Source organism: Bradysia coprophila (assembly GCF_014529535.1).
Source record: "Bradysia coprophila strain Holo2 chromosome IV unlocalized genomic scaffold, BU_Bcop_v1 contig_84, whole genome shotgun sequence".
NCBI lineage: Eukaryota > Metazoa > Arthropoda > Insecta > Diptera > Sciaridae > Bradysia > Bradysia coprophila.
The window spans coordinates 5,215,405-5,238,050 of NW_023503376.1; the positions used below are offsets into that span (position 1 = coordinate 5,215,405).

General features: G+C 38.2%; 4 protein-coding genes across 5 annotated transcripts in view; 2 read left to right on the forward strand and 2 right to left on the reverse strand.

Moving 5' to 3' along the window:
- Positions 1–72: 72 nt before the first annotated feature.
- Positions 73–10,062, reverse strand: LOC119073002. Its single transcript, XM_037178326.1, has 2 exons — positions 9,074–10,062; positions 73–822 (listed from the first exon to the last, which is right to left on the reverse strand). Exons 1-2 carry the CDS (start codon positions 10,012–10,014, stop codon positions 114–116), a joined length of 1,650 nt encoding a protein of 549 aa, XP_037034221.1. The 5' UTR covers positions 10,015–10,062; the 3' UTR covers positions 73–113.
- Positions 3,946–4,681, forward strand: LOC119072614 (deoxyuridine 5'-triphosphate nucleotidohydrolase, mitochondrial). Its single transcript, XM_037177868.1, has 2 exons — positions 3,946–4,164; positions 4,245–4,681. The coding sequence occupies exons 1-2, from the start codon at positions 4,064–4,066 to the stop codon at positions 4,582–4,584; spliced, it is 441 nt and encodes a 146-aa protein (XP_037033763.1). The 5' UTR covers positions 3,946–4,063; the 3' UTR covers positions 4,585–4,681.
- Positions 10,063–10,866: 804 nt separating the features above from the next.
- On the forward strand, positions 10,867–11,937 carry LOC119072601 (nucleosome assembly protein 1-like 1). Its single transcript, XM_037177855.1, has one exon. The coding sequence runs from the start codon at positions 10,939–10,941 to the stop codon at positions 11,830–11,832; it is 894 nt and encodes a 297-aa protein (XP_037033750.1). The 5' UTR covers positions 10,867–10,938; the 3' UTR covers positions 11,833–11,937.
- A 7,219-nt stretch (positions 11,938–19,156) lies between these two features.
- LOC119072574 (unconventional myosin ID) overlaps positions 19,157–22,646 on the reverse strand; it is a 50,604-nt gene continuing 47,114 nt past the window's right edge. For both annotated transcript variants that reach the window (XM_037177822.1, XM_037177821.1), the window contains one exon: positions 19,157–22,636. In XM_037177822.1, the coding sequence (XP_037033717.1) occupies positions 22,462–22,636 (175 nt within the window). In that variant the 3' untranslated portion in view covers positions 19,157–22,461. The remainder of the gene's footprint in view (positions 22,637–22,646) is intronic.

Sequence of the window (22,646 nt, forward strand, 5' to 3'; positions counted from 1 at the left end):
GAAAACCGGGACGTTTGAGTTGTGAGACACCGCCGATTCAGGGAAACAATGGATTATTAAAATGCTGAGCTTTCCGTTGTCGTTAACTTGGTTTATTTGACTGATGATTTTGTTTACAACTGATCCTGTCTCTCCAATTGTTCGCTTGAATCAACTTCGTTTGCTGGTTCTTCATCTCCTGCATTTTCGTCATCGTCAGTATCCTCACCTTCGGAGCTGGAGCTACCTTCTTCTTCTTCATCATCGTCATCTGAACTTTCCTTTTCTGTAGTTTCCGTATCGTCTGTATCTTCGTCACTTTCATTTTCCGACTCTTCCTCTGAACTATCATCATCATCAGCATTTTCCGATTTCTTATTCTCAACGCCTTTACTAACGCCAATCGCACTGTCTCCGCGCATCCGAATTCTTTGCTCTTCAACGCCCCTGTCGAACTCCATTTTTACTTCTTCCAAAAGCAATTGCTCAATTGTATCGTGAGCTTTAAGCGCTTCATTCGATTTGGCCGTCTTGCGTTCCATTTCAAACGATTTTAAGCGCTTGGTCGCTTCGTTTGCTATTGCTTCCTGCCGATTTTCGATTGACTTGTTCATCAACCTGTGCGCGTCCGCATTTCCGGCACTTATCAACGAATCGACTTCCAGAGACACTTTTGAAAAGTTTTTAATTGCTTCTTCGAAATCGCCGGCTGATGTGGTCTTTCGTTCCATTTTCCAAATGAGTTTTATTTTCGGCGAGAGGAGAAACGACTGCAAATTTGTTTGAAAAAGAAAATTTGAAAATTTACCGATGATCACAGCGGGGTAACTTGATGTTTTCGATTAATGAAAATTTTGTCATTCAATTGGACTGATGGAATGCTTAGGTAATCGTGAAAGTAACGATAAGTGAGAAAAACGCACTGAACGTTCAGACTCAGACTTCACATAACGGGCATGGGCGAGGCCCAGATCTAGTATAGACCCGTTTTTAATAAGCTAACTCTATCGTAGCTATTGAGCTTCAAGTTACCACTAGTTTGCAGTGTAGCGATCAGAGCTGTCTTTTCCATGAAAGACTCGCAGTGATCTCTTCCACCGAAACAGCCCATACGGCCACTCGAGTTGTTTGCACTTATATGCCACGACAGAACTGTGGCAACTAGCCGTGCCGATGAGTCTTAACTGAACATCATCAGTGGTTGGATTAAGCCTAATCCGTCCTTTACTTCTATATACTCAGTGAAGAGTATAACCTGAAGTGAATCACAGCGAGCAGGCGCCTCTTATCTTCATTCCACAGCTGAAATGCCTATCAAAATGAAGCTAAAAAATAAAATAAAAATAGGAACAGAGTTTAAGCACTCTTCTCTTACCCTACCCAGCTTTCCATCATTGTCCGAATTTTCCATCCGTATTAGGGTGTAGCGTGTTGAAGCCTTTTTTTATTTTTTTAAGGCCTGCGGTTAGGCTCAATGCAGAATGGTCCACTGATCACGAAAATAACAAAAAAAAATTAAGTTTGAAGCTCCCATACGCTGCTCTGAAAACCGACTTTTTGGTCAAAGAGAGCAGTTCTCTCGACTGTGTTGAAACAAATTTGTTAAGTGTATATGATAACTAGGGCGTATCGAATTTTGAGAATTTTAAGGGTCGCGGTAGCCTCTGTGCGGAAAACGTAGATCATTGAAAACTAAGTCCAGGCATATGGTTGATGGATCCGAAGGTGCCCGGGAAGAAGTCCCCCCGGACGACTTCAACTTTCAAATGGTCATAACTCGGAAAGTTAAGAGTATTTTTGAAAACAATGTTCTAGCAGGATGTAGAGCGTTAAAAACTCTACAAAACTGCCAAAGAAACCGATGGTCCAAAAGGTGTGTCTGTCGAGGTTTTCTAACATCGAAAGTTCGACATTTTGGTTTTTGACTTTTATTTCCTGAGAGACAAATTATTAACTTTAGCTTTTAGCATGAGGTTGTAGAGGAGGTCGAGTACTACCAGTACACTAGGCATTGTCCCGGTCGGCGATCCATCCGAAACCACTTTTTCAACATTTTTGAATGGACTTTTTAAGTGTACCCACGTCGCCCACGAAGCCATTGCAGACAATGTAACCGGTGTTGCTGAGTCGAGGTAACCTTGGCCAGCAAGTGCACATAATATTCCATAACAGTAGCTGAACTCTTTTACAAAATATTTAAGAATTCGGTGTAGCACATTTTGTACTACAAAATCTGAGAAAGTGAAATTTGTGAGAAAAACAACAAATAATAGTTTTAATTAGTTATTTGACCCACGAACAGTAGTAAGAAGTCGATTTCGTTGCAAATACACATTTTTCGATATTTTTACAAAAGGTTGAACTTCGTGGTATACCATGTTAGAGTTTTTAACGCTCTACATCCTGCTAGAACATTGTTTTCAAAAATACTCTTAACTTTCCGAGTTATGACCATTTGAAAGTTAAAGTCGTCCGGTGGGACTTCTTCCCGGGCACCTTCGGATCCATCAACCATATGCCTGGAATTAGTTTTCAATGATCTACGTTTTCCGCACACAGGCTATCGCGGCCCTTAAAATTCTCAAAATTCGATACGCCCTAATGATAACCACTCGTAGAGACTCTGGCTTCAATTTGGCATATTTTAAAATTTAAAAAGATTCGACTCACCGATGAAAAATTACAAAAAGAGTTCCCGACCATGACTTTTCCAGAAATTTTTTGGAGTTAAAGCTATCTAAAATCTGTGACTGGGAAGCGAAATAGTCGTGTCGTAGCTCATTTTAAAGGGAATTTCAAGAGCTTTCAAACGAATATAGACCCGACGTAAAGTTTCACCGGGTTGCGGATTCATTGACCTTCCAATGTGTTGAAAATGGTACGAGAAAAACCAATTTTTTTATTTTTCACAGAATTTATGCAAAAACGGTTCCAAATTGTTCTTAGTATTGTTGGCGTGAACACTGCATCTCGGCTTTCAGAGGTGCGCATGGGAGCTTCGAACTTTAAATTTTTTTTTTTCGTGATCAGTGGATCATTCTGCATCCGCAGGCCTTAAAAAAATAAAAAAAGACTGCAAAACGCTACACCCTATATGCGGATTAGGGCAACCTTTCTAAGTTGACTTTCAACACTTGTTCAATTGAAAGTTTTATTGATGTCTTGTGTAAGAGGCTAGCGGAAACAACTGAAGATAGTCAGTCCACTCTGGGTTTGGACCTCCGCCGCTAGTTCTCGAGGTCGAAACAGCTTTCTTTTTCTCAATTCATTCACTTAACGTGAATCCTGGGTAAAAGAAGAGTGCTTAAACTCTGTTCCTATTTTTATTTTATTTGCTAGCTTCATTTTGATAGGCATTTCAGCAGTGGAATGGAGATAAGAGGCGCCTGCTCGCTGTGATTCACTTCAGATTATACTCTTCACTGAGTATATAGAAGTAAAGGACGGACTAGGCTTAGTCCAACCACTGATGATAATTTTTCAATGAATTTCGGTCATAATTCCTCTAGGTAGTCTACCTCTATGGGCTGGACTAACTACTAAATTTCAATAAACACATGGCATAGTCAATCAGCATAGTCAGCCAACACGCCTTACTCCGTTCTGTAGAATTCGAATTACCTTCACTCTTGTCCTACCTTAATCTGGTTTAGTACAAGTTTCGTACATAGTGAGAAAAACGCACTGAACGTTCCGACTGAACACTGAAATTGAAAATGTTGCGCCGAATGTTTCGAAAGAAAAATATGACTCAACCACCTTAGATTTTTGAGTGTGTGCGTGGTGTGCTTACCATCAGTAACACCCGTCATTTGAGTTCTAAAATTTTTGTGTTAAGTGTCCATTCCACTCAACAAAAAGTACTCCGTGAGAGAGCCGTGAGAGAGCGTACTGTCAAATAAGCAAAGAAACAATTGAAAAAATTCAATTTTTTCTCTCACACGGAGTACTTTTTTGGTAAGAGAAAACTAAGCCATTACACTTCGCGCCAAATCTGTCTCCAGTTATAATCTCGACTGTAAAAGTGCTCGTCGATTTTGTCATTGAAAATAAATTTTTTGATTAAAAAGAAACTCCAGCCACCATGGTTCTCGAACGGTGTACACTACGCTTCGCTAAGCTAACTGAAAATGCATTCGCTCCGGTCAAGGGTTCAGCTTTCGCAGCTGGTTTCGATTTGCGAAGGTATGTTACACAACACTACCGGCAATTGGACAATCACAGAAAAAATCAATTCAGACCCAATCTCACTTTGACCGTTTCAGCGCTTACGAATACAAAATTCCAGCCCGTGGCAAGCAAGTCGTTCTGACCGATATTCAAATCGAACTCCCAGCTGGTTGTTATGGTCGCGTTGCACCGCGTTCCGGTCTAGCCGCAAAGAATTTCATCGACGTTGGTGCTGGTGTAATTGACGAGGATTATCGCGGCAACGTCGGAGTGGTGATGTTCAACCATGCCGAACAGGAGTTCGAAGTGAAGAAAGGTGATCGCATCGCTCAGTTGATTTGTGAACGGATTTTCTATCCCGATATTCAAGAAGTTGAAACGCTATCGATGACGGAACGAGGAACTGGTGGTTTCGGTTCAACTGGAACGAAATAGATGAATGTAAAGTGTTCTGAGTGTTCCTATATCGCATGAAGTTCTGGATGAAGTTTGATCTCTGATTTTTGTTTAATAAATTTTTAAGTGCCAAAAGTGAGTCCTGATGCAGAGCGTCTTCTTATTCAACGACTAGAAAACTTGTGCAGGTTTGATATATCTACATGTAGCAAGGTGATCTAAACGGAGAGATCGAGAGACAATTAACAACTCTGCTTCACTGTCCTGAAAATTCGACGACATGAGTATAGAAGACTTCCTGAAGAAACGGCGACTGATCGTTTATTCAGAAAAGTCGTCGCTTTTTCTTGACAAAATGTTAAGAAGCGGCGATATCCCGAAGAAGAATCAGCGACTTCCTGAAGAAACGAGAACTTTCCGAAGAAACTGTGAGTTCCTAAAAACATAGCTAACACCGACCCGTACGAAACACCTATTCGTATCAAAAGCCTTTAATGTGAAACTCTTCATTTCTTTTACTTACATTATTCACTCTTTGCCTTGTTATCATACACAAATAAATTGCCGGAGGCAATATAGACAGCCCCGTACGAAGTCAACTTTAATAAATTCCTATTTAAACAGCTATATACCGCTATATTTACATATAAATAAACATTTCACAGAGGAATATGCTATTATATAGCTCTATATGCCTGTATATAGCTCAATATAGTCTAGTATTGTCGAATTTGGATCCTGAGTGCGTTAAGCTGAAACGTTCTGGCTGCCCGCTCGTGGGTGAGGACGATCATCATCCGGCTTTGTCTTTCACGGTACGGACGTCTCCAGTACGTTATGTGAACGAAAAACGCTCATGTAAAACTAACTTCTTCAAATCTGATTACGTGACCTTAAGTTCAAGGCTTGCTCTCGTTAATTGGGTAAGTCTTTTTTGTTTCCTTACTGTTAGCCAGTGCGTCGAGAAGTTTAATGAAATTCTTAATGAGCATATTGATAAACTGCCGAAGTCAACGGGTAAAGACAAACGGTTTCCTTGCTGGTATTCTAAAGAACTCATTACGTTGATTGCTAAGAAGGCTAAAGCCAGGAAGAAGAAGAAGAGTGGAGATGCAGTTGACATTGAGGAATACAAGAACTTGAGGCGTGCTGTGAAACAGCTTATATCTCAGTGTCATGATGATTATATTAGAAATACGGAAGATAACTTGAAGTCTAATTCGAAATGCTTCTTTTCGTACACTAAATCAATTAGAAAGACGAATTCTTTGCCTGCCAATTTAAGTCACAGAAGCTCTAGCGTTAACGATAAGGATTCGGCGTGTAATTTGTTTGCACGATTCTTCGATTCAGTCTACCAGGATAGTGGAGATACTAGCGACATTTTTGACGATTTCTCGATTGACCGCCTACGTTTGAATGATGTCACAATCAGTGAATCGGATGTGAATTCTATTTTGAGCAGTTTCGATTGTAATAAGATGAGTAGTCCTGATAACATTCCGATAATTTTCTATGTTCGACTCAAAGATTCGCTGTCATTACCATTGTCAATTATTTTTAATAAATCGCTTTCTGAGGGTGTCTTTCCAGGTCTGTGGAAACTCAGCTTTATTTCACCAATCTACAAATCCGGAAAAAAATGTGACGTCACTAATTACCGTCCCGTTAGCATCATTTGCGCTAGCGCTAAGATTTTTGAGAAATTGGTCTTCCGTATGGTATTTGACTTCGTGAAATCATCAATCAGTTCATGTCAACATGGGTTCTTCTATGGGCGTTCAGTGCAGACTAATTTGGTACATCACATGACGTTTCTATGCCATAATGTTATGAATGGTGGGCAGGTAGACACGATATACATGGACTTCTCTAAGGCATTCGATATGGTGGACCATAGGCTATTGATCATGAAATTGCGCTCGTTTGGCATTGGTGGTACATTATTGGAATGGTTTAAGTCCTACTTGTCAAATCGCTCTCAATATGTGGTACTGGGTGACTCGAGATCTTTTCTAATGCGTCCGAAATCAGGAGTGCCGCAGGGATCAGTTTTGGGCCCGTTGCTGTTTTTGATTTTCGTCAATGACTTAGTGGAATAACTGAAAAGTAGCAGCCTTCAGTTAGCGGACGATCTGAAGATTTCCCGTAAAATCGAGTCCATTGAGGACTGCATTGCGCTTCAGGAAGACATCAATGCGTTGTGCCGCTGGTGCTGTTTCAACAAAATTCATTTGAACGTGAAAAAATGCTCAGTTCTTACGATGACTTTCAAACCGGTAAAAATGATCTATGATTATGTTGTCTCTGGCGATGTGTTGGAAAGAGTTTCAGTGAAGAAAGACTTGGGCGTCACCTTTGACGAGAAATTGAATTTCAACGAACACATTGACAGAGTTACAAGGAAAGCGTATCAGATGTTGGGATTCATCTTCCGTTCTTGCAAACGGTTCCGTAAACCTGAGAGTATCATTACTTTGTACAAGGCATATGTTCGTAGTCAGGTGGAGTATTGCACCGTGGTATGGTCACCGATTTACCAGAATTCCATTGAGAAAATCGAGAGAGTTCAGAGAAAGTTTACGCGAATGCTTTATCGAAAGTTCAATTGGAATTACGTCGATTATCCACAACGACTTGCGCGACTCAAGCTTCCAATGCTTGAATCCAGGCGGTTCATTTCTGACGAAATTTTTCTCTACAAAGTAGTCAATGGTCGTTTTACAGTTGCCTTGGATAATGATGTGGTCTTGTACAATTCACGTCGTCCGAGTAGACACGAAGCTCCAACATTTTATCCGGCAACGTATGTATCGAACATCGAGAGTAATGCGCCGATTATAAGAATGCAATCTAATCACAATGGTCTTTTTAATAGCTTAGACATTTTTCATACGTCGCTTAGTTCGTTCAAGGCTAAAGTTAAGAATAAGTATGTCATGTGACCCATTCTCGGTTGTTGTTTTTTTTCTTGTTGTCGAACTTGTATGTTACCATTGATTCTGATTTCCTTTTGATTATGTTCTTGTTATTTGTAATTTCTTTTTTAATGTTAATTCTGTTATTGGCTGTAACAGGCTGTTGAATTGATTCAATAAATAAATAAATATAGCTGTATATAGGTATATATAGATGTCCATATATGGAATCCCTGAAACCCCACACACATCACATAACAAATTATTTCCATGTTAACAGAAACTATCTAAGTACAAATTTTCCCACTTTATATCGTTTTACTAAAATCCAATATGGCCGCCGGCAGCCATTTTGTTAGGAGACCGGAAATAGTACCGACGCTTTACATTCGTTAATACCTTTCAAACAAAAAAAAATTCATGAAATTCGGTCAAAATTTACTCGAGATATTGTCAAAATACACCACGTTCACTGTACTTCCGAGTAGCCAGAAAAGAGCTCACTCCAAGAGACCTAGCTCACGCTCCGGAGAACATAATTTCATTTTTCCCTGATTGGTACGGTCAATACCTATCTAATAAAGCTAAAACAGACGAAATATGTTGAAATGTGGCCGACCTACAAGCAAAAACTGCTTGCCGCCCTGTGCCTGTTCCACACCAAGGGGTCTAACTCACGAGTCGGTCATCCGATTTCCATAAACTTTTTTTTGTTGATCGGTATTGTAAATACCTTTTATTTGACGTATCACTTACAAGTTTAAATGTCCGGAGATATGTTCGAAAAACCGTAAAGCACTTATTGGGCCACAGCTCGGGAGGGGTGGATCCAAAATCACTCATCTTCGAACTTAGCCTGTCTTTTGACATTACCAAACGAAAAAAAAAAGAATTTTCAAAATCGGATGCGTTTTACTCAAGTTATCGTGCAGACAGACAGACGGACAGACGGACAGACAGACGGACAGACGGACAGACGGACAGACGGACAGACGGACAGACGGACAGACGGACAGACGGACAGACAGACAGACGGACAGACAGACGGACATTTTTTTTCGCGGATTTGGCATCTCTAGACAACCACAATAGGTTTCCCCTTACTCAGGGAGTCCAATTCGACGTGTTACAAACGTATGCGTAAACCTATAAGACCCCAGTACTTCGTACGGGTCTAAAAATGACGACTAGTCGCCGTTTCTTCAGGAAGTTGTCGACACTCCTATCGTGGACAATCTCAGCTCCTAACTTTTCAAAGGTAGATCTCAGCACCAATCATCGTCGAGACTTTCGTATAATTGAACCGAAATCTTTTACTTCATTTGCTTAAACATAAAACTTGGAATGTAAGACAGTATTGTTAGCCTATTTTTGTAGGCACTGTCGGTAACTGCCAACATTTAAAGAGGTGAATTTTTATCAATTTTTCTCCATGTAATAGGATAAGTCATTTCTCTAGTTACTAGAGACGAAGACTTCGATTTTGAAGTAATTTTCCACTGTAGATTTTCAGGACTTGAACACTCCACAGACTGACAAATTTTGGTAGTACGACAAATTTTATTGACTCATTTGAGTTGGAAGCATTTTTCTAAGTTGCCAAGCATTACTCGTCCGCAGCGGTGATTGTATCTTGATCCCCCGCGCACTTGTCAAGTTCAGTTGGATCCTCATCATCCGACGAACTTTCCGACGACGACGTTGCTGGTGTCCAATATCCAGCATTATAATTGCAAATCGTAAATGAATTTTTCTCTTCTCCGGTCAAATATAACACCGCTTTCGGAATAACATGTTCCTTTATGAAATAACCCATTTCGAAGTCCTTCTGGATACCGGAAATGTATGCCATGAAATCCTCGTCGGAATCGGATATGATTTTGCTGGATGAAAGAAAGTCGAACCATGAACTGTACGCAGGTGCTTGTCCCGGTTTCCATTTGATTTCGCAGCCAATAGATTTCCGTATCAGCGGAATTTCGTGGATCATTTTGTGATCGGAGCTGTTGTAGTAGTACTCTTTCCACAGCACTGCATTTTCAAAGAATTCATTTGGTGCGAAATGGAATTCTAAAATGAAGCCCAAATCGGACATTGGTTTGTTTCGAACTCTCACATCTGTGAGGTGCTGTAGAATCGGCATATCATTTTCATGAACGTCTGGTAATGATGATCTGAGCACATTTAACCAAAAATGCGGCACACCACTTCGTCGGTCCTCTGCTAAGTCTTTCGGTGAATTACTTTGTCGTTTCTCACCGTCAAGTTGAACATCTGTGACTTCTGTTGGATGGCAATTTCCATTTATAATGTCGCATCTCTTTTGGTAAACTAAGTCGTGCTCCTTTTGGAAATCGATTTCCAGCTGGTATACGTGTTCAAAGAACTCAACTTCTATGGCTCTGGTTTCGCTTTGTAATTGCTTCAATGCTCCGATTGCTTTTGATAATGGGTTAGTCCTTCGATCGGGTATGCCTCTCGGTTCAATGATATTCGGTTCGTTAGCAGAGGTACTAGCTTCTAATGTTCGGAACTCTGTTTCATCGTTCATTTTCAAAGATTTAATGTCAGGAGGCAGTCAATGACTTTGCTTCTTTAATTTAAAGAGCATTGAATACTTGATTGGTGGCTGTATCACCTGTTTACATTAGGCCTCTCGAGTATAACTACTCTATGGTTGGAATGTTTACATTGATTGTGCCATATAGTGCGTTAGGTAGGGCTTGGTGTTCAGAGTATGAAACACATCTTCATTGGTTCCAATCACCTCTGGATTCGACTATATCCATTTAATGAAGTGATGGGGTCAACAAAGTTCAAAAAACAACTCCACTGGTCTCTATCACGTTAGTTTAGTATACTGGTCAAAGGAAGCAAAGCACTGCTCCTAGCATTAACATAGAAACTATTTCGAGGCTGTGTAAGTATCAGAATACTGGGAGCACGGATCAGTGCTTTCAAAGAAGACAAAGAACAAGTTCAAACAAGTTTTCGACTATACTTTGGACCCTATGTCATAATGCAAATCATTTGCATTTGAAGTGCAACTATCAGTGAACGAAACCTAAAGTTGCCTAGTATCATCAGTTGCTACGAAAATTAGTAACGAACTCTGGCTTATGTGGATGTCCAAGATGTGGTGTGTGTTTAAGCCAACGAACGATGTGAAATACTTTGTTACAATATTTAAAACGCAAATATGAAAATACTTAGAACAAAAGAAGTAATAGATTCGTATAACCATGGATGTACAACAATTCAGCAGTGTTGATAGCCTACTGTGAAGTCTTATTTAAAACTTATCTAGGGCCTCTAGCAGTAAACCAATCATAGGCTACTAAACTGAAGAACATTCAATCTCTACGATTTTTGAAGGCGCAAGGGCACTCATCAAAAAATACATCAAGTTGTCGATGCATTTAAATTTTTTCATCGAAACGGAAAAGTGATTCATCAGATCAATTCATTCTGAAAAATGGCTCAGTTGGAGGAACAAGCAGTTATTGGCGATTCTGAAAAAAAGGAATGTGCCGAAAATTTGTTGGAATTGCCGCTTGAAATACGTGCTCTGCGAAATCTGCAGCTGGAAACGAAGGAGATTCATAGCGAATTTTTCCGGAAAATTTATGAACTCGAAATCGAATTCCAAAAGAAGCACGAGGCAGTCTTCCAAAAGCGACGTGACATCGTCAATGGTATTTGTATTCCACGAACCGGGACTGAATCAGTTGGGCCACAAGACGAAGCAACGCCAGGAGCAGGTATACCAAGATTCTGGTCGAATGTTCTCAGCTCAACCTTATTCGAAATTCAAAAAAGCGATCGACCGATTCTCGAACATTTGACTGACGTCCGTGCCCGGAACAAACCATTTTCGGAACTGGGATTCGTTTTGGAGTTCGATTTTTCGCCGAATGAATATTTCGAAAATGAAACCTTGACGAAAGAGTACTACTACACCTGCTCATTTGGCGGTGAAATGGTTCATCAGTGTCCGAAAATTTACAAATCCATCGGATGTGAGATAAAGTGGAAAGATGGCAAGACTGTTCCAAGCGATTCGTTTTTCAATTTCTTCCGCACCAAAACCGAAACGGAAGAAACTCCCGGCAACGATGAGACGTTCGGAATGAGTAACGACTTCGAAATGGGCTATTTCATCAAGGAACGCGTTATACCGAGAGCCGTGCTGTTTTACAATGAACATTTCCGCATCGATGATCCACCATTACGTTCGGAGTTGTCGTACTCTACTTGCGAGCCGATTTCTCCTACTATGTCCATGTTGGCTGACGCCGGAAGTTCTTGCATGAACAAGTCCACGAACACATCAATTTTATGTGATTCGTCGTCTAACAGTGGACAGTGATTAAATGGGTGTGTACGAACATGTTAAAGAATAATCAATTTTGGCATCAAAACCGTTTGTAAATTATTCAGTATTCTCGAAGCAGATAATAAATATCTCTCCTGCCACTTATCAATCGACTTTTGATTTATAGAACCTAGCGATAGACCGATATTAGTTCTCAAAATTTCAGCATCTTTCCTGTAGATGTTTGAACGGGTAAAAGGAGCAACGTAAGTCGTGTGATCAATTGAAAACACTAGCGGACGGAATAGCTGCGAGTAAATATAGGAAGCACACCAAATAACAAAAGTTGTGGGGAGATCAAGCATATATTACGGATAATTCGGGTGACACACCATACTTACTATTTACTTCTTCGACGCCTGATCGAGAATCCGGTTCCAGCGAACCCTGTCTAGACACACCATACACTTGACGATATTATGGCGGGTTTTCAGAAAAAAATACGCTTCTCGTGATGATTATCGTCGCCGTGATGATGTGTTGAATTTTATGAAGGTAAATGTAGTGTGTTGTCGCATATTTGATATAATATAGGTATGTGTGACCTTCCCAAATTTTAAAGCCTTTCAAATAACGACTCAGCGTCTCTGCACTGTTTCAATTGAACTCTTAGCGAATAGGGAATCATTACACTAGTTTCGTTACCAATATCAACGTTTCACTAATACAATCAAGAAAGGTGATTGCAGACAATAAAACAGTGAGAAGAAAGGATGAGAAAAAACTGTGTTGCCGGCTCTTCAGGAAGTAGCCATTTCTACAAGAAGTCGCCGTTTTGTCTTAATAGTTTCTGAAAGAAAGGATGTTCTGCCTGAAGAAACGGTGACCTCTTGAGGAAACAGTGAGAAGAAACTGCGACTTTCTGTAAAAAACGGTGACTTCTTAAAGAATCGGCGATTTCTCCTCGTTTCTTCTGGAAGTTGTTGATACTTCAATGTAATCGTGGTTTAAGCTCTAATTTATTTGCAATTAGAGCGAAAGTTAACAGAGTTATAGATAAGTTACCACTATGGTTACGCATAAGGAATGTATGGGCCTAATTTGATTCAACCAAAGCACTGTCAAGCACCGAAGCTGACTTTGACATAACTCAATTAGAAGGTTCAATCCTCTATTTGAGTGACGGCAAAGTCAGCTTCGGTGCTCGACAGTGCGTTGATTCAACTCTTACTAGCTTTTTCGGAATTTGAAGATCTTTCGATAGTTCAAAAATTTAATTCGGGATTAGGTCGGGCCAGGTTAAAGTATTGTTCAAGTTAACACAATTTAATTCGGGTTCGGGTTTCGATAAAGCTCCGGCCGGAGAATGGTGAAAGCCAATCCTCTGTATTATAGGGTTCCCATTTTTCAATTTTGAGAAAGGGGACATTTCGGCGTCGAAAAAGAGGACAAAAAAGGACGCCTTCACATTCAAAAAAGAGGACGAAAAGTGAATTTCTGACGCGAAATTACAACGACTGTCCATGCACTTTGTGCAACTATTGTGTAATTTACACCACGGGTCATGGTGAAGACAAAAAATTCAAAAATGCTCTGTGCTATATGCACTGAAATTGTCCTGATATTCTTTTGGATACCTTCTCAGTGATTACATTCACTCCAAACTACCTGAATACAAACTTCGTTTTACCTTATCCTTGCGTGATCCCTCACAACGTTACACTATTTCTTTCTTGTCAAATTTATAACTTTTATTTTAATGTATGAAAGAATGAGGTGGTAAGGAATGCGAGCGGAGCGAGCGAATTTTTTTTTCGAGATGAAGAGTTCGTTGTATTAATAAGTAACTTTCAGAGAACATTATTAGTTAACGCCGCGCAGCGTTTTTTAGGTATGAGCTGCATCAAATTTACTTAAAGAAGAAGAAGGCACGAGAAAAAGAGGACAAAGAGGACGTTTTCATCAAAAAAGTGATGTTCTTAGAATATTTGTAAAAAAGAATAACGAGCCGAAAAAAGAGGACGAATGGGAACCCTACTGTATTATCATCCCTTTGAAAAATATTCTTAAATAAGTGGCACTGCGCCGGACAAGAGCAAATTTATTATAATTTTTCATCCGTTCATGTTTATTCCGAATTTTTGTCGGTGGTTCACCACGTCTACACGAACACAACCCAAATTGATCAGATCAATCATAACAGCATGATCGTAAACTTCGTCAAGCTCTGCTAAATGATGTGCTAATTGGTAACGTTCTGCAACACCCGAATCTCGAAGTATATCGAATATTATGTACGAAATCACCTCACGCTGACCATGACCTGCCAGTATTTCTGGATTGAAGTATAAATTTCGCCTTTCAACTCGGTGCCAGTCAATTTCTCCCTTATTTCGCAGCAATTGCAGGACATAATAAACACAATCTCTAAGCCGCTGTTTGTTAGGTGTTGTTGTTAAAAATCTGTCGCTGGCATACGCGTTTCGGGGCCCTTGAGTTAGTACAGTCTCCATGTAATAGAACACATCTTGCACGGACGCTTCAACGAAAAATGCTAACGCTCTTCGTATGTGCGTATAGAAATAGTCTTGAAATGTATAGCTCAATGAGTCCAAATAAGGTAATGTTGCAATATAGGGATCATGATAGCCAACCGATGAAGCCATAACGGAAAATTTAAAAGAATTTGAGAAATTTTGTTTATCGTTGAATTTCGACAGTGTTGTGAACGGCACTAATCTGTGATCAATTTGATTTCAACGTACACTGTAATCGAGATTACATTAGGTACTCTGACCCGTAATTTGAATAAGATGAAATTAATATTCATCAGGACATCATAAAATGCTAGAATACAGTGTTAAAAGAGCGTAAAAGAGAGAAAAGTGACCAGTTGCTTAACTGGTTTCGATGGGTGATACGTGAAAAATTGTAAGTAAAAGTCTAGTTAACTAGGAACAAACCAGTTAATTTCAATGATTAAATAGAGAGATTGGCCCTTCGTAGAACAGTTTTTTTTTAATTGAAGCCAAAGTAACATTAAATTCTTGCAGTTATTAAGCCGAGATCAGATGTTTGATTTGTGTAGAACCACCTAAATTAGGTTCATATACCCCAAATATACATTAATCAATATTCACTTCAAAAAAACATCTTAGTTTATTCCTAGATATCAGTCGAGTACCATAAAAGTACCATAAATTTTACACTGACTTTTGCTTCACTTTTAAATGTATGAAATGCCGGTCTACTACACTTTTATGTCATTGGTTAATTTAACTGAGCTCGATGGGTGTACACTCTTTTTGACATTATCTTTTAACACTATTATAGCATAGATGTTCGACGTTTAAAAAAAATACCTCACAAATACATATGGTTCTTCGCATAATACAATGCGGTTTCTTACAATGATAGCTAACATTGTCAACAAAATGGCTTCTCATCAAAACAAAATGGTGCTCGTCCATCAATTACTTATAACCCATAGACTATTATGATCAGTGCGAGAAAACCGAAGACTAGTTAATTATAATTTGCCTTGGGGTACTTGTCAAAATATTTGCTTCTCTTTCAACATGTTACGATGCGAGCGAGACGACCGAAGACCAGTTTATTACAACTTGCCTTGGGGTACTTGTCAAAGTATTTTGTTCTCTCTCATCATAATAGTCTATGGCATTTAAATCTTGAGATAGAATTAACTTTGGAGTATGACGTTAGATGGCAGTGACCGTCATTTCCGTTAAAATTCACTAGCCCCAGTTTCACCGAAGATTGTTCATATAGGAGCTCGTTCAGAAACGATTTTTTCTTCACTGAGTTTCGTTCAGTTAACGATGACAGGTGTAAGTGTGAGGTTAGATTTCTCACGATGTATTTTGGTCGTGAAATGTTACCCAAATGTCATGAAACTTCGGTGAAGTGAATTTACAATGGATGTGTTGTGGTCTGCGGATATAAATCATTTCGATTTCTGTGGACCATTTGATGATACGATATGCCAGCGTCGACAGTTCGAGAACAGAGATTTTCCGATGTCAAATCGATCTGACACCGACCTAACAGAACTTTTTCATAGAACGGATTTACATATAAACGGATGTTGTGCTAAAAAAGTAATCCTGTACGAGCTGGGGGCTGCAAGTAACCACAGTACAGACAGTATTTGCTATATTGCTGTCGAGTACGTCAGAACCACCAAGTTTCATGTTGCCGGCGAATGTGTTCGAAACGGAAGGGGAGCGTATTTGGGAAATCTTGGATACGCGCAATTATATACGAACAAGATATCTTCTCGTCGACTATTTGGATCATGCACTGGAAATGTTGCTTGGCTTTTTTCAGACGGGGAATAAGTACAGTTGGCCCGGTCTCATCGATCCGAAAGATTATTAGGACGCAATGACAGCGTGTCGGTACAGTGAAGGAAGTGAAGATCATGCCCAGGAAACCGTTCAATACTATTACGAGGCATATGAGGAGACGCCTGATGCAATTCAGATGATCAAAGAAATGGTCGAACTGGATGGTCGATCTTAGAAAAGCGCACTGTAAACTGTGCGAAAATATTTTTTTCTGACTTTTCATTGCGACATTGCGTCGAATGAATTCTGAATGAGTGATGTTCGTCATGGTCAAATAAATTTCTAAGAAACAAAATAGTTCTGTTGTCAGTTGTTTTTGGCACCTCCTTCCTCTTCATTTTGTATATAAGTTCCGTTCCCCTCCACTTTCGGTCTAGTAAGTTGGTCCGTTAAGGTAAGTTAAGGACGCAAGTGAGTATCACTGTAAAGTTGAGGTCCTCCACATTCATAATAAATAATAATTTAATCAAATAATTGCATTAGTGAGGTGGAGGTCACAGCCCTCGTCAAAGTTCACCTACGTTCCATCGATTCTGAGAAATTTTTCGGAAGTCATTCGGCCGTTTGTCATACAATTTTTTGAAATTAATATTTTCCCCGAGAATACTCGACCTCAGCTTTCCAACGAACCCATACACGCTCGTATCCTCGACACCTTACGGAAATGAAATCCGGACTACGAAACCCCATTTTTCGACTTTTTCGGAAGATCAAAAAAATCTTAGACTTGTTTTGGGGCCTAGGCACCAAGGCCTAACTAGGCATATATAAAAAATAGGGTGTAGCGGTTTTTACAAAATATGTTAGTTCTTTTAAGGCTCAGCCGGAAATCCACTCAGCTGGTCCATCTGATCATTTTATGGAAGAAAAAAAATTTTCAAACTTTGATTTTGTGCTGCCGCCAGATCGATTTTTGAAAATTTCGTCGTTTTCGGCCCACGTCACATATATCGATTTTTTACGGTGGGCTCGGTGTACATAAAAAGTTGAGTCAACATGGTAATCTAATCTCCAGGCTTCACAGATTATTTTATAAAAAAGATCAAGTCTAAAAAATATTTTTTGAGTTCATGACTGATTGTCAAAGTTCCCCGATGGTGATTTTGAGACTTTAATCTCGTCACAAAATTTGATGAAAATGTGCAAAAATGTAAATTAAACTTTAAATATGCTAAATGGACCGCGGTGAGTCAAATACAACATCTGATTTGATTTGGGACACCTAAATTTATTATTTATCTGACAAAAAGTTGTGTTTTTGGTACATGGAATATTGGTGGCGAAAGTCGAATAACCTCAAATCAATAATTTTTTAGCTTATAATGTATTCCCAGGTTCTGACAATGCGAAACCTTCAATTTTAAGCGTTTTCTAAGCTAATTTACAACATTAAATACATCAAAATTTGAAAATGTAAAGAGACGTAGCCACTGGCTCTAGAACTTGTCAACAGTACGTAAATTAGCTTAGAAAACGCTTAAAATTGAAGGTTTCGCATTGTCAGAACCTGGGAATACATTATAAGCTAAAAAATTATTGATTTGAGGTAATTCGACTTTCGCCACCAATATTCCATGTACCAAAAACACAACTTTTTTGTCAGATAAATATCAAATTTAGGTGTCCCAATTCAAATCAGATGTTGTATTTGACTCACCGCGGTCCATTTAGCATATTTAAAGTTTAATTTACATTTTTGCACATTTTCATCAAATTTTGTGGCGAGATTAAAGTCTCAAAATCACCATCGGGGAACTTTGACGATCAGTCATGAACTCAAAAAATATTTTTTAGACTTGATCTTTTTTATAAAATAATCTGTGAAGCCTGGAGATTAGATTACCATGTTGACTCAACTTTTTATGTACACCGAGCCCACCGTAAAAAATCGATATATGTGACGTGGACCGAAAACGACGAAATTTTCAAAAATCGATCTGGCGGCAGCACAAAATCAAAGTTTGAAAAAAAAATTTCTTCCATAAAATGATCAGATGGACCAGCTGAGTGGATTTCCGGCTGAGCCTTAACAGAACTAACACATTTTGTAAAACCGCTACACCCTAATAAAAAAGTCCCAGAAAAAATAGCGCCGATTTCGGTCAGTCGGAATTCAAAAGAATCCCTCTGTGGGAATGTAAACATAAACAGAAAATTAACTCGTAACTTTCACTAACGTATCTGAACGGCAAACGTCAGACAACTGTTAGTGTAACATTGAACGAATCGTCAAATCTTCACTGAGTGAAGAAAAAATCGTTCCTGAACGAGCTCTAGAACTTACAACTATCGGTTGAGTATCCATATCAACATATCAAGTTGAATGATTTGACTAACGATTGGCACGATATGCCGAAATGTTGATGTTTCAATAATATGTTCAAGAACACAACTGTTGTAGTTGAGTTCATACTGAGCGTCATTCAATGACAAAATTAATTCCATTAAAAATTTCTCTCAAGCTATGTTTGCCTGTTACTTCTCGTTAAGATCGATAAATCTGGTAAAAACCCAATTTCTAAATCAAAAGATGTTCAGTGCACCCACTGAAGGATTGAAAATGCAATGGGCTGCGTTACTTTTTCTTTTATTAAAATTTTATCGCAAAAAGGCACAAAAGACAAAAAAGTAAAAATAAAATGCGCTTCTAATTGGTATCACAATCAACAGTTTTACAATTTATTAATTATCCTTTTACAGCCGGCAAGCATATCGCCAGCATTATTTATCGAGTCTTAGTACTTTGTCTGATCGAATGTATTTTCAAACGAATATACAAAATATAGAAAAAACCTTGTACTTCAAATTTGCATAAGACCTCCGCTCACGTATGTATACTTGAATGGTCACTGTCGATGTCGAAAGTAGACGTCATAACCGTCTGTAGAAGGATATTCTTATCCATAGTTTTTAGACGTGGCTTATTTATGAAAATATAATTTCTGTTTTCGTTTCTTTATTTTGTTTATAAAAATCTACGTTGCGATGCGACGCAATTTTCTATCAAAATATTTTCTTTGTTAGTGTACTGTGTGTGTCGTTAAAATGCTTGCAGTTTAAATGCGCGGATCGAAATCGGTTTTGTCGTACAAAACTTATTGATTTTGAACTCTTTTTTAAAAATTACAATTTTTTTATTAGCTTTAATGGCACTTAAAAATTCTATTGAACCTTTTAGAAACGACAAGCATATTGCAATGCACTCATTAAATCGGTTGGCTTCATCTTCTGTTTGGTTCATTCGTTCTGACACACATTTTACTTTTATTAGAGACCATAGGTCGTTGTAGATGACTATGCCAATTTCTTAAAGGTTTAATAGACGGATTTTACTTCGTTGATTAAAAATATTTTACGTAAAAAATTTAGTTTCTTAAAAGTTTTTCTTCGATGTACATTCGATGTTAGGCCACGTTTTATTTCTCCTTATAAGTCTAGAAGTTTTTCAAGCAATGTAAAGCTTTCAACATTGATCATTCCTCATGTCCATTCCTGTGAAATGTCCTAAAATTTAGTTCCAATCACTTCAACGAGCTAATCTCGACTCAATAATTTCATTTGGCATTTTGCATAGTATTTTACATGACTAGGGATGAAAAGTAGAGTTTTCGTGTGAATTTTGTTAATCCGAGACGTAGCCGAGGTCAATAAAGTCACGAAAATAAGACTTTTCATTTTTGTCCCGAGGTATGTAATGGATTTAACATGCCGAAGAAGTCGAAGGTAGTGCTCGAAACATGAAAAGTAATGTTGTCGATGGCTTGGGAGCAAAATATGTTATGCATAACGTGTGAGAAAAAAAATTGTGCAGCGCGTTGACAATAATTTTCTCGCTAAGCGACCACTAACAAATAAACATTCCTTGGACCACAAACTATGTAGTGTCTTGTCACAAATTTATACTCGAGATGGTGACATTTGTAGCTCGTCGCTGTGAGAATGCAAAGCAACTGACAAATTCAGCTGAAATAAGCAAAAGGCACATCTCAGAAACGAAAAGGTTGTGATCCTATTAGTTCGATGTCAAAGACAAACAAAAACACATGGTCCACATTAAGGATGACCCAGCGATCTGTAAAATTTTTAATTTTCAAAACTAAATTTTTGGTTCATCCTACTCTTTCATTCAAATTTATTGCCTTCAGAACAACAATTTGCTGCCGATCAATGAACTTTGGATAAGGACAAAATTTGAAGAGTCAATGTTTTCATTGGTTAGATTAGGTCATTTGGAAAGAGAAGCCTGAACCTGATCTTGTTGAAGTATTCAATCAAGTAATCGGTCAAAATTCATTCTGGAAAATATTCATTCGATAAAAGCCTTTCGTCACATCAAGTCACTAAATTATTTGTTTGCAATAAAAGCTATTCAGATTGAACTCTAATTCTTTCTTTCAATCAAGCTGCTACCTCTGGATATTCCAACAGATCTGAACTACCTCAGGTCGCCGGTTTTCCATCGGGGGAACGGTTTTCCATTGGAAGAAACCCAACCTGTTCCGAGGTTTGAAATTTTAAAATGTTTTATAAATTTGTGTCGGATTTGCCAGAAGTGTTACCTGTGAAGTCTCTTAAAATCAAGAAAATTAGGAAACTCGAGAACAAATATCTTGGAAATTCTTCAATTTCTAGAAAATTCCTGAACTCCGTAAATTTCTTTAATTTCTGGACAGTTCTTGAACTTTTAGAAACTTCTTCAATTTCTGGGAAATTCTTTAAATTCAGGGAAACTCTTCACTTTTTGGAAAAAATTTCAATTTCTGGGAAATTTTTCAATTTCTGCGAAATTCTTCAAATTCTGGACAGTTCTTGTACCTCTAGAAACTTCTTCAGTTTCTGGGAAATTTTTCAATTTCTGGGAAATTCGTTAATTTCTGGGAAATTCGTTAATTTCTGGGAAATTCGTTAATTTCTGGGAAATTCGTTAATTTCTTGGAAATTCTTTAATTTCTGGGAAATTCTTCAGTTTCTGCGAAATTCTTCAAATTCTGGGAAATTTTTCAATTTCTGGAAAATTCTTTAATTTCTGGGAAATTCTTCAGTTTCTGGACAGTTCTTGTACATCTAGAAACTTCTTCAGTTTCTGGGAAATTCGTTAATTTCTGGGAAATTCGTTAATTTCTGGGAAATTCTTTAATTTCTGGGAAATTCTTTAATTTCTGGGAAATTCTTCAGTTTCTGCGAAATTCTTCAGTTTCTGGACAGTTGGACCTCTAGAAACTTCTTCAGTTTCTGGGAAATTTTTCAATTTCTGGGAAATTCGTTAATTTGTGGAAAATTCGTTAATTTCTGGGAAATTCTTTAATTTCTGCGAAATTCTTCAGTTTCTGGGAAATTCTGCAGTTTCTGGACAGTTCTTGAACTTCTAGAAACTTCTTAAATTTCTAGAAAAAATTTTAAATTCTCGATTTTCACAAAAACTTTCTAAAAGACCGTGCTAAGACCGTCACAGTAAAGATCAATGCTCGAAAGATTCAATGTGAAGTGATATCTTCGTTCTCAGTGTCGTAAACTAAGTTCTCGACTTCGTCTCGAACCATTGACGCCACCTCGAACCAAGCTACCACTTCATGGTTCTAGCTTTATAAAATACAATTTCTTTCTGTAAAAAATATTTTTCTTAAAATTTTCTCATCTAACAAGCGAGAAGTAAAAAATAACAACAAAAAAAATGAAATTGCAACTAAATGTCTATGTTAGTAACTTCTGGTCGTGTAGGGTAATTTTATCATATCTCTACCATCTCTATTGGTTACACGTTCGGCTACATGGTTATACATTATTGTGTGGATTGCATAAAATTCTAATTAAAAATGTTTAACAAAAGGGCAAAAGGTAAGTACAGTTTTTCTTACAGAAAATGCGCTAAGGTATTCAACGGACGAGAAAATAATGATTTCCATTTATAACAAGCTTTAAAAGGTAACATGTTGCAATATAATAAAAAAAAAAAAAAATTAAGGAGCAAAAATGCCGTCCCGTTTGGGACCCGATTTATAAATTAAATTAAATTAAAAGAAAAATTATTTTAAAATCTAAGTAAAAAGGAAACGAATAATTAAGTGTTTGACGTAATACTTGAATGACGTACAATGAAGAAGAAGAAATTCCTATAATACACACAGCAGCAGTTATCATACGACGTGTTAAAATTCGTCAATCTTAAACAACTAAAATTGTAAAATAAAATCTTAAACAAAAAAACACTCTAACGTTTCGTTGGTTGTTCGGTTGCACGTTTTCCAATCAACAGCCACCAATCCAAAACCAACCCAAAAAACCGCATCAAAATTTACATTCTTCCTCCATCACCCACTCAATTGGAATTGCAATACGATGAAGGCACTTCGAATATAATTACATGACCGGAATGTCGGAATGACGGTGTGTCAATGGTTGCAACACCTTCGATCGTAACGGTTTTTTGCTTGTTGCCCAGTTTGCATGGAATTGAAGCGCTCACATTCACCGACAATTCTTGATTGTTGAGTCTTTAGTGAG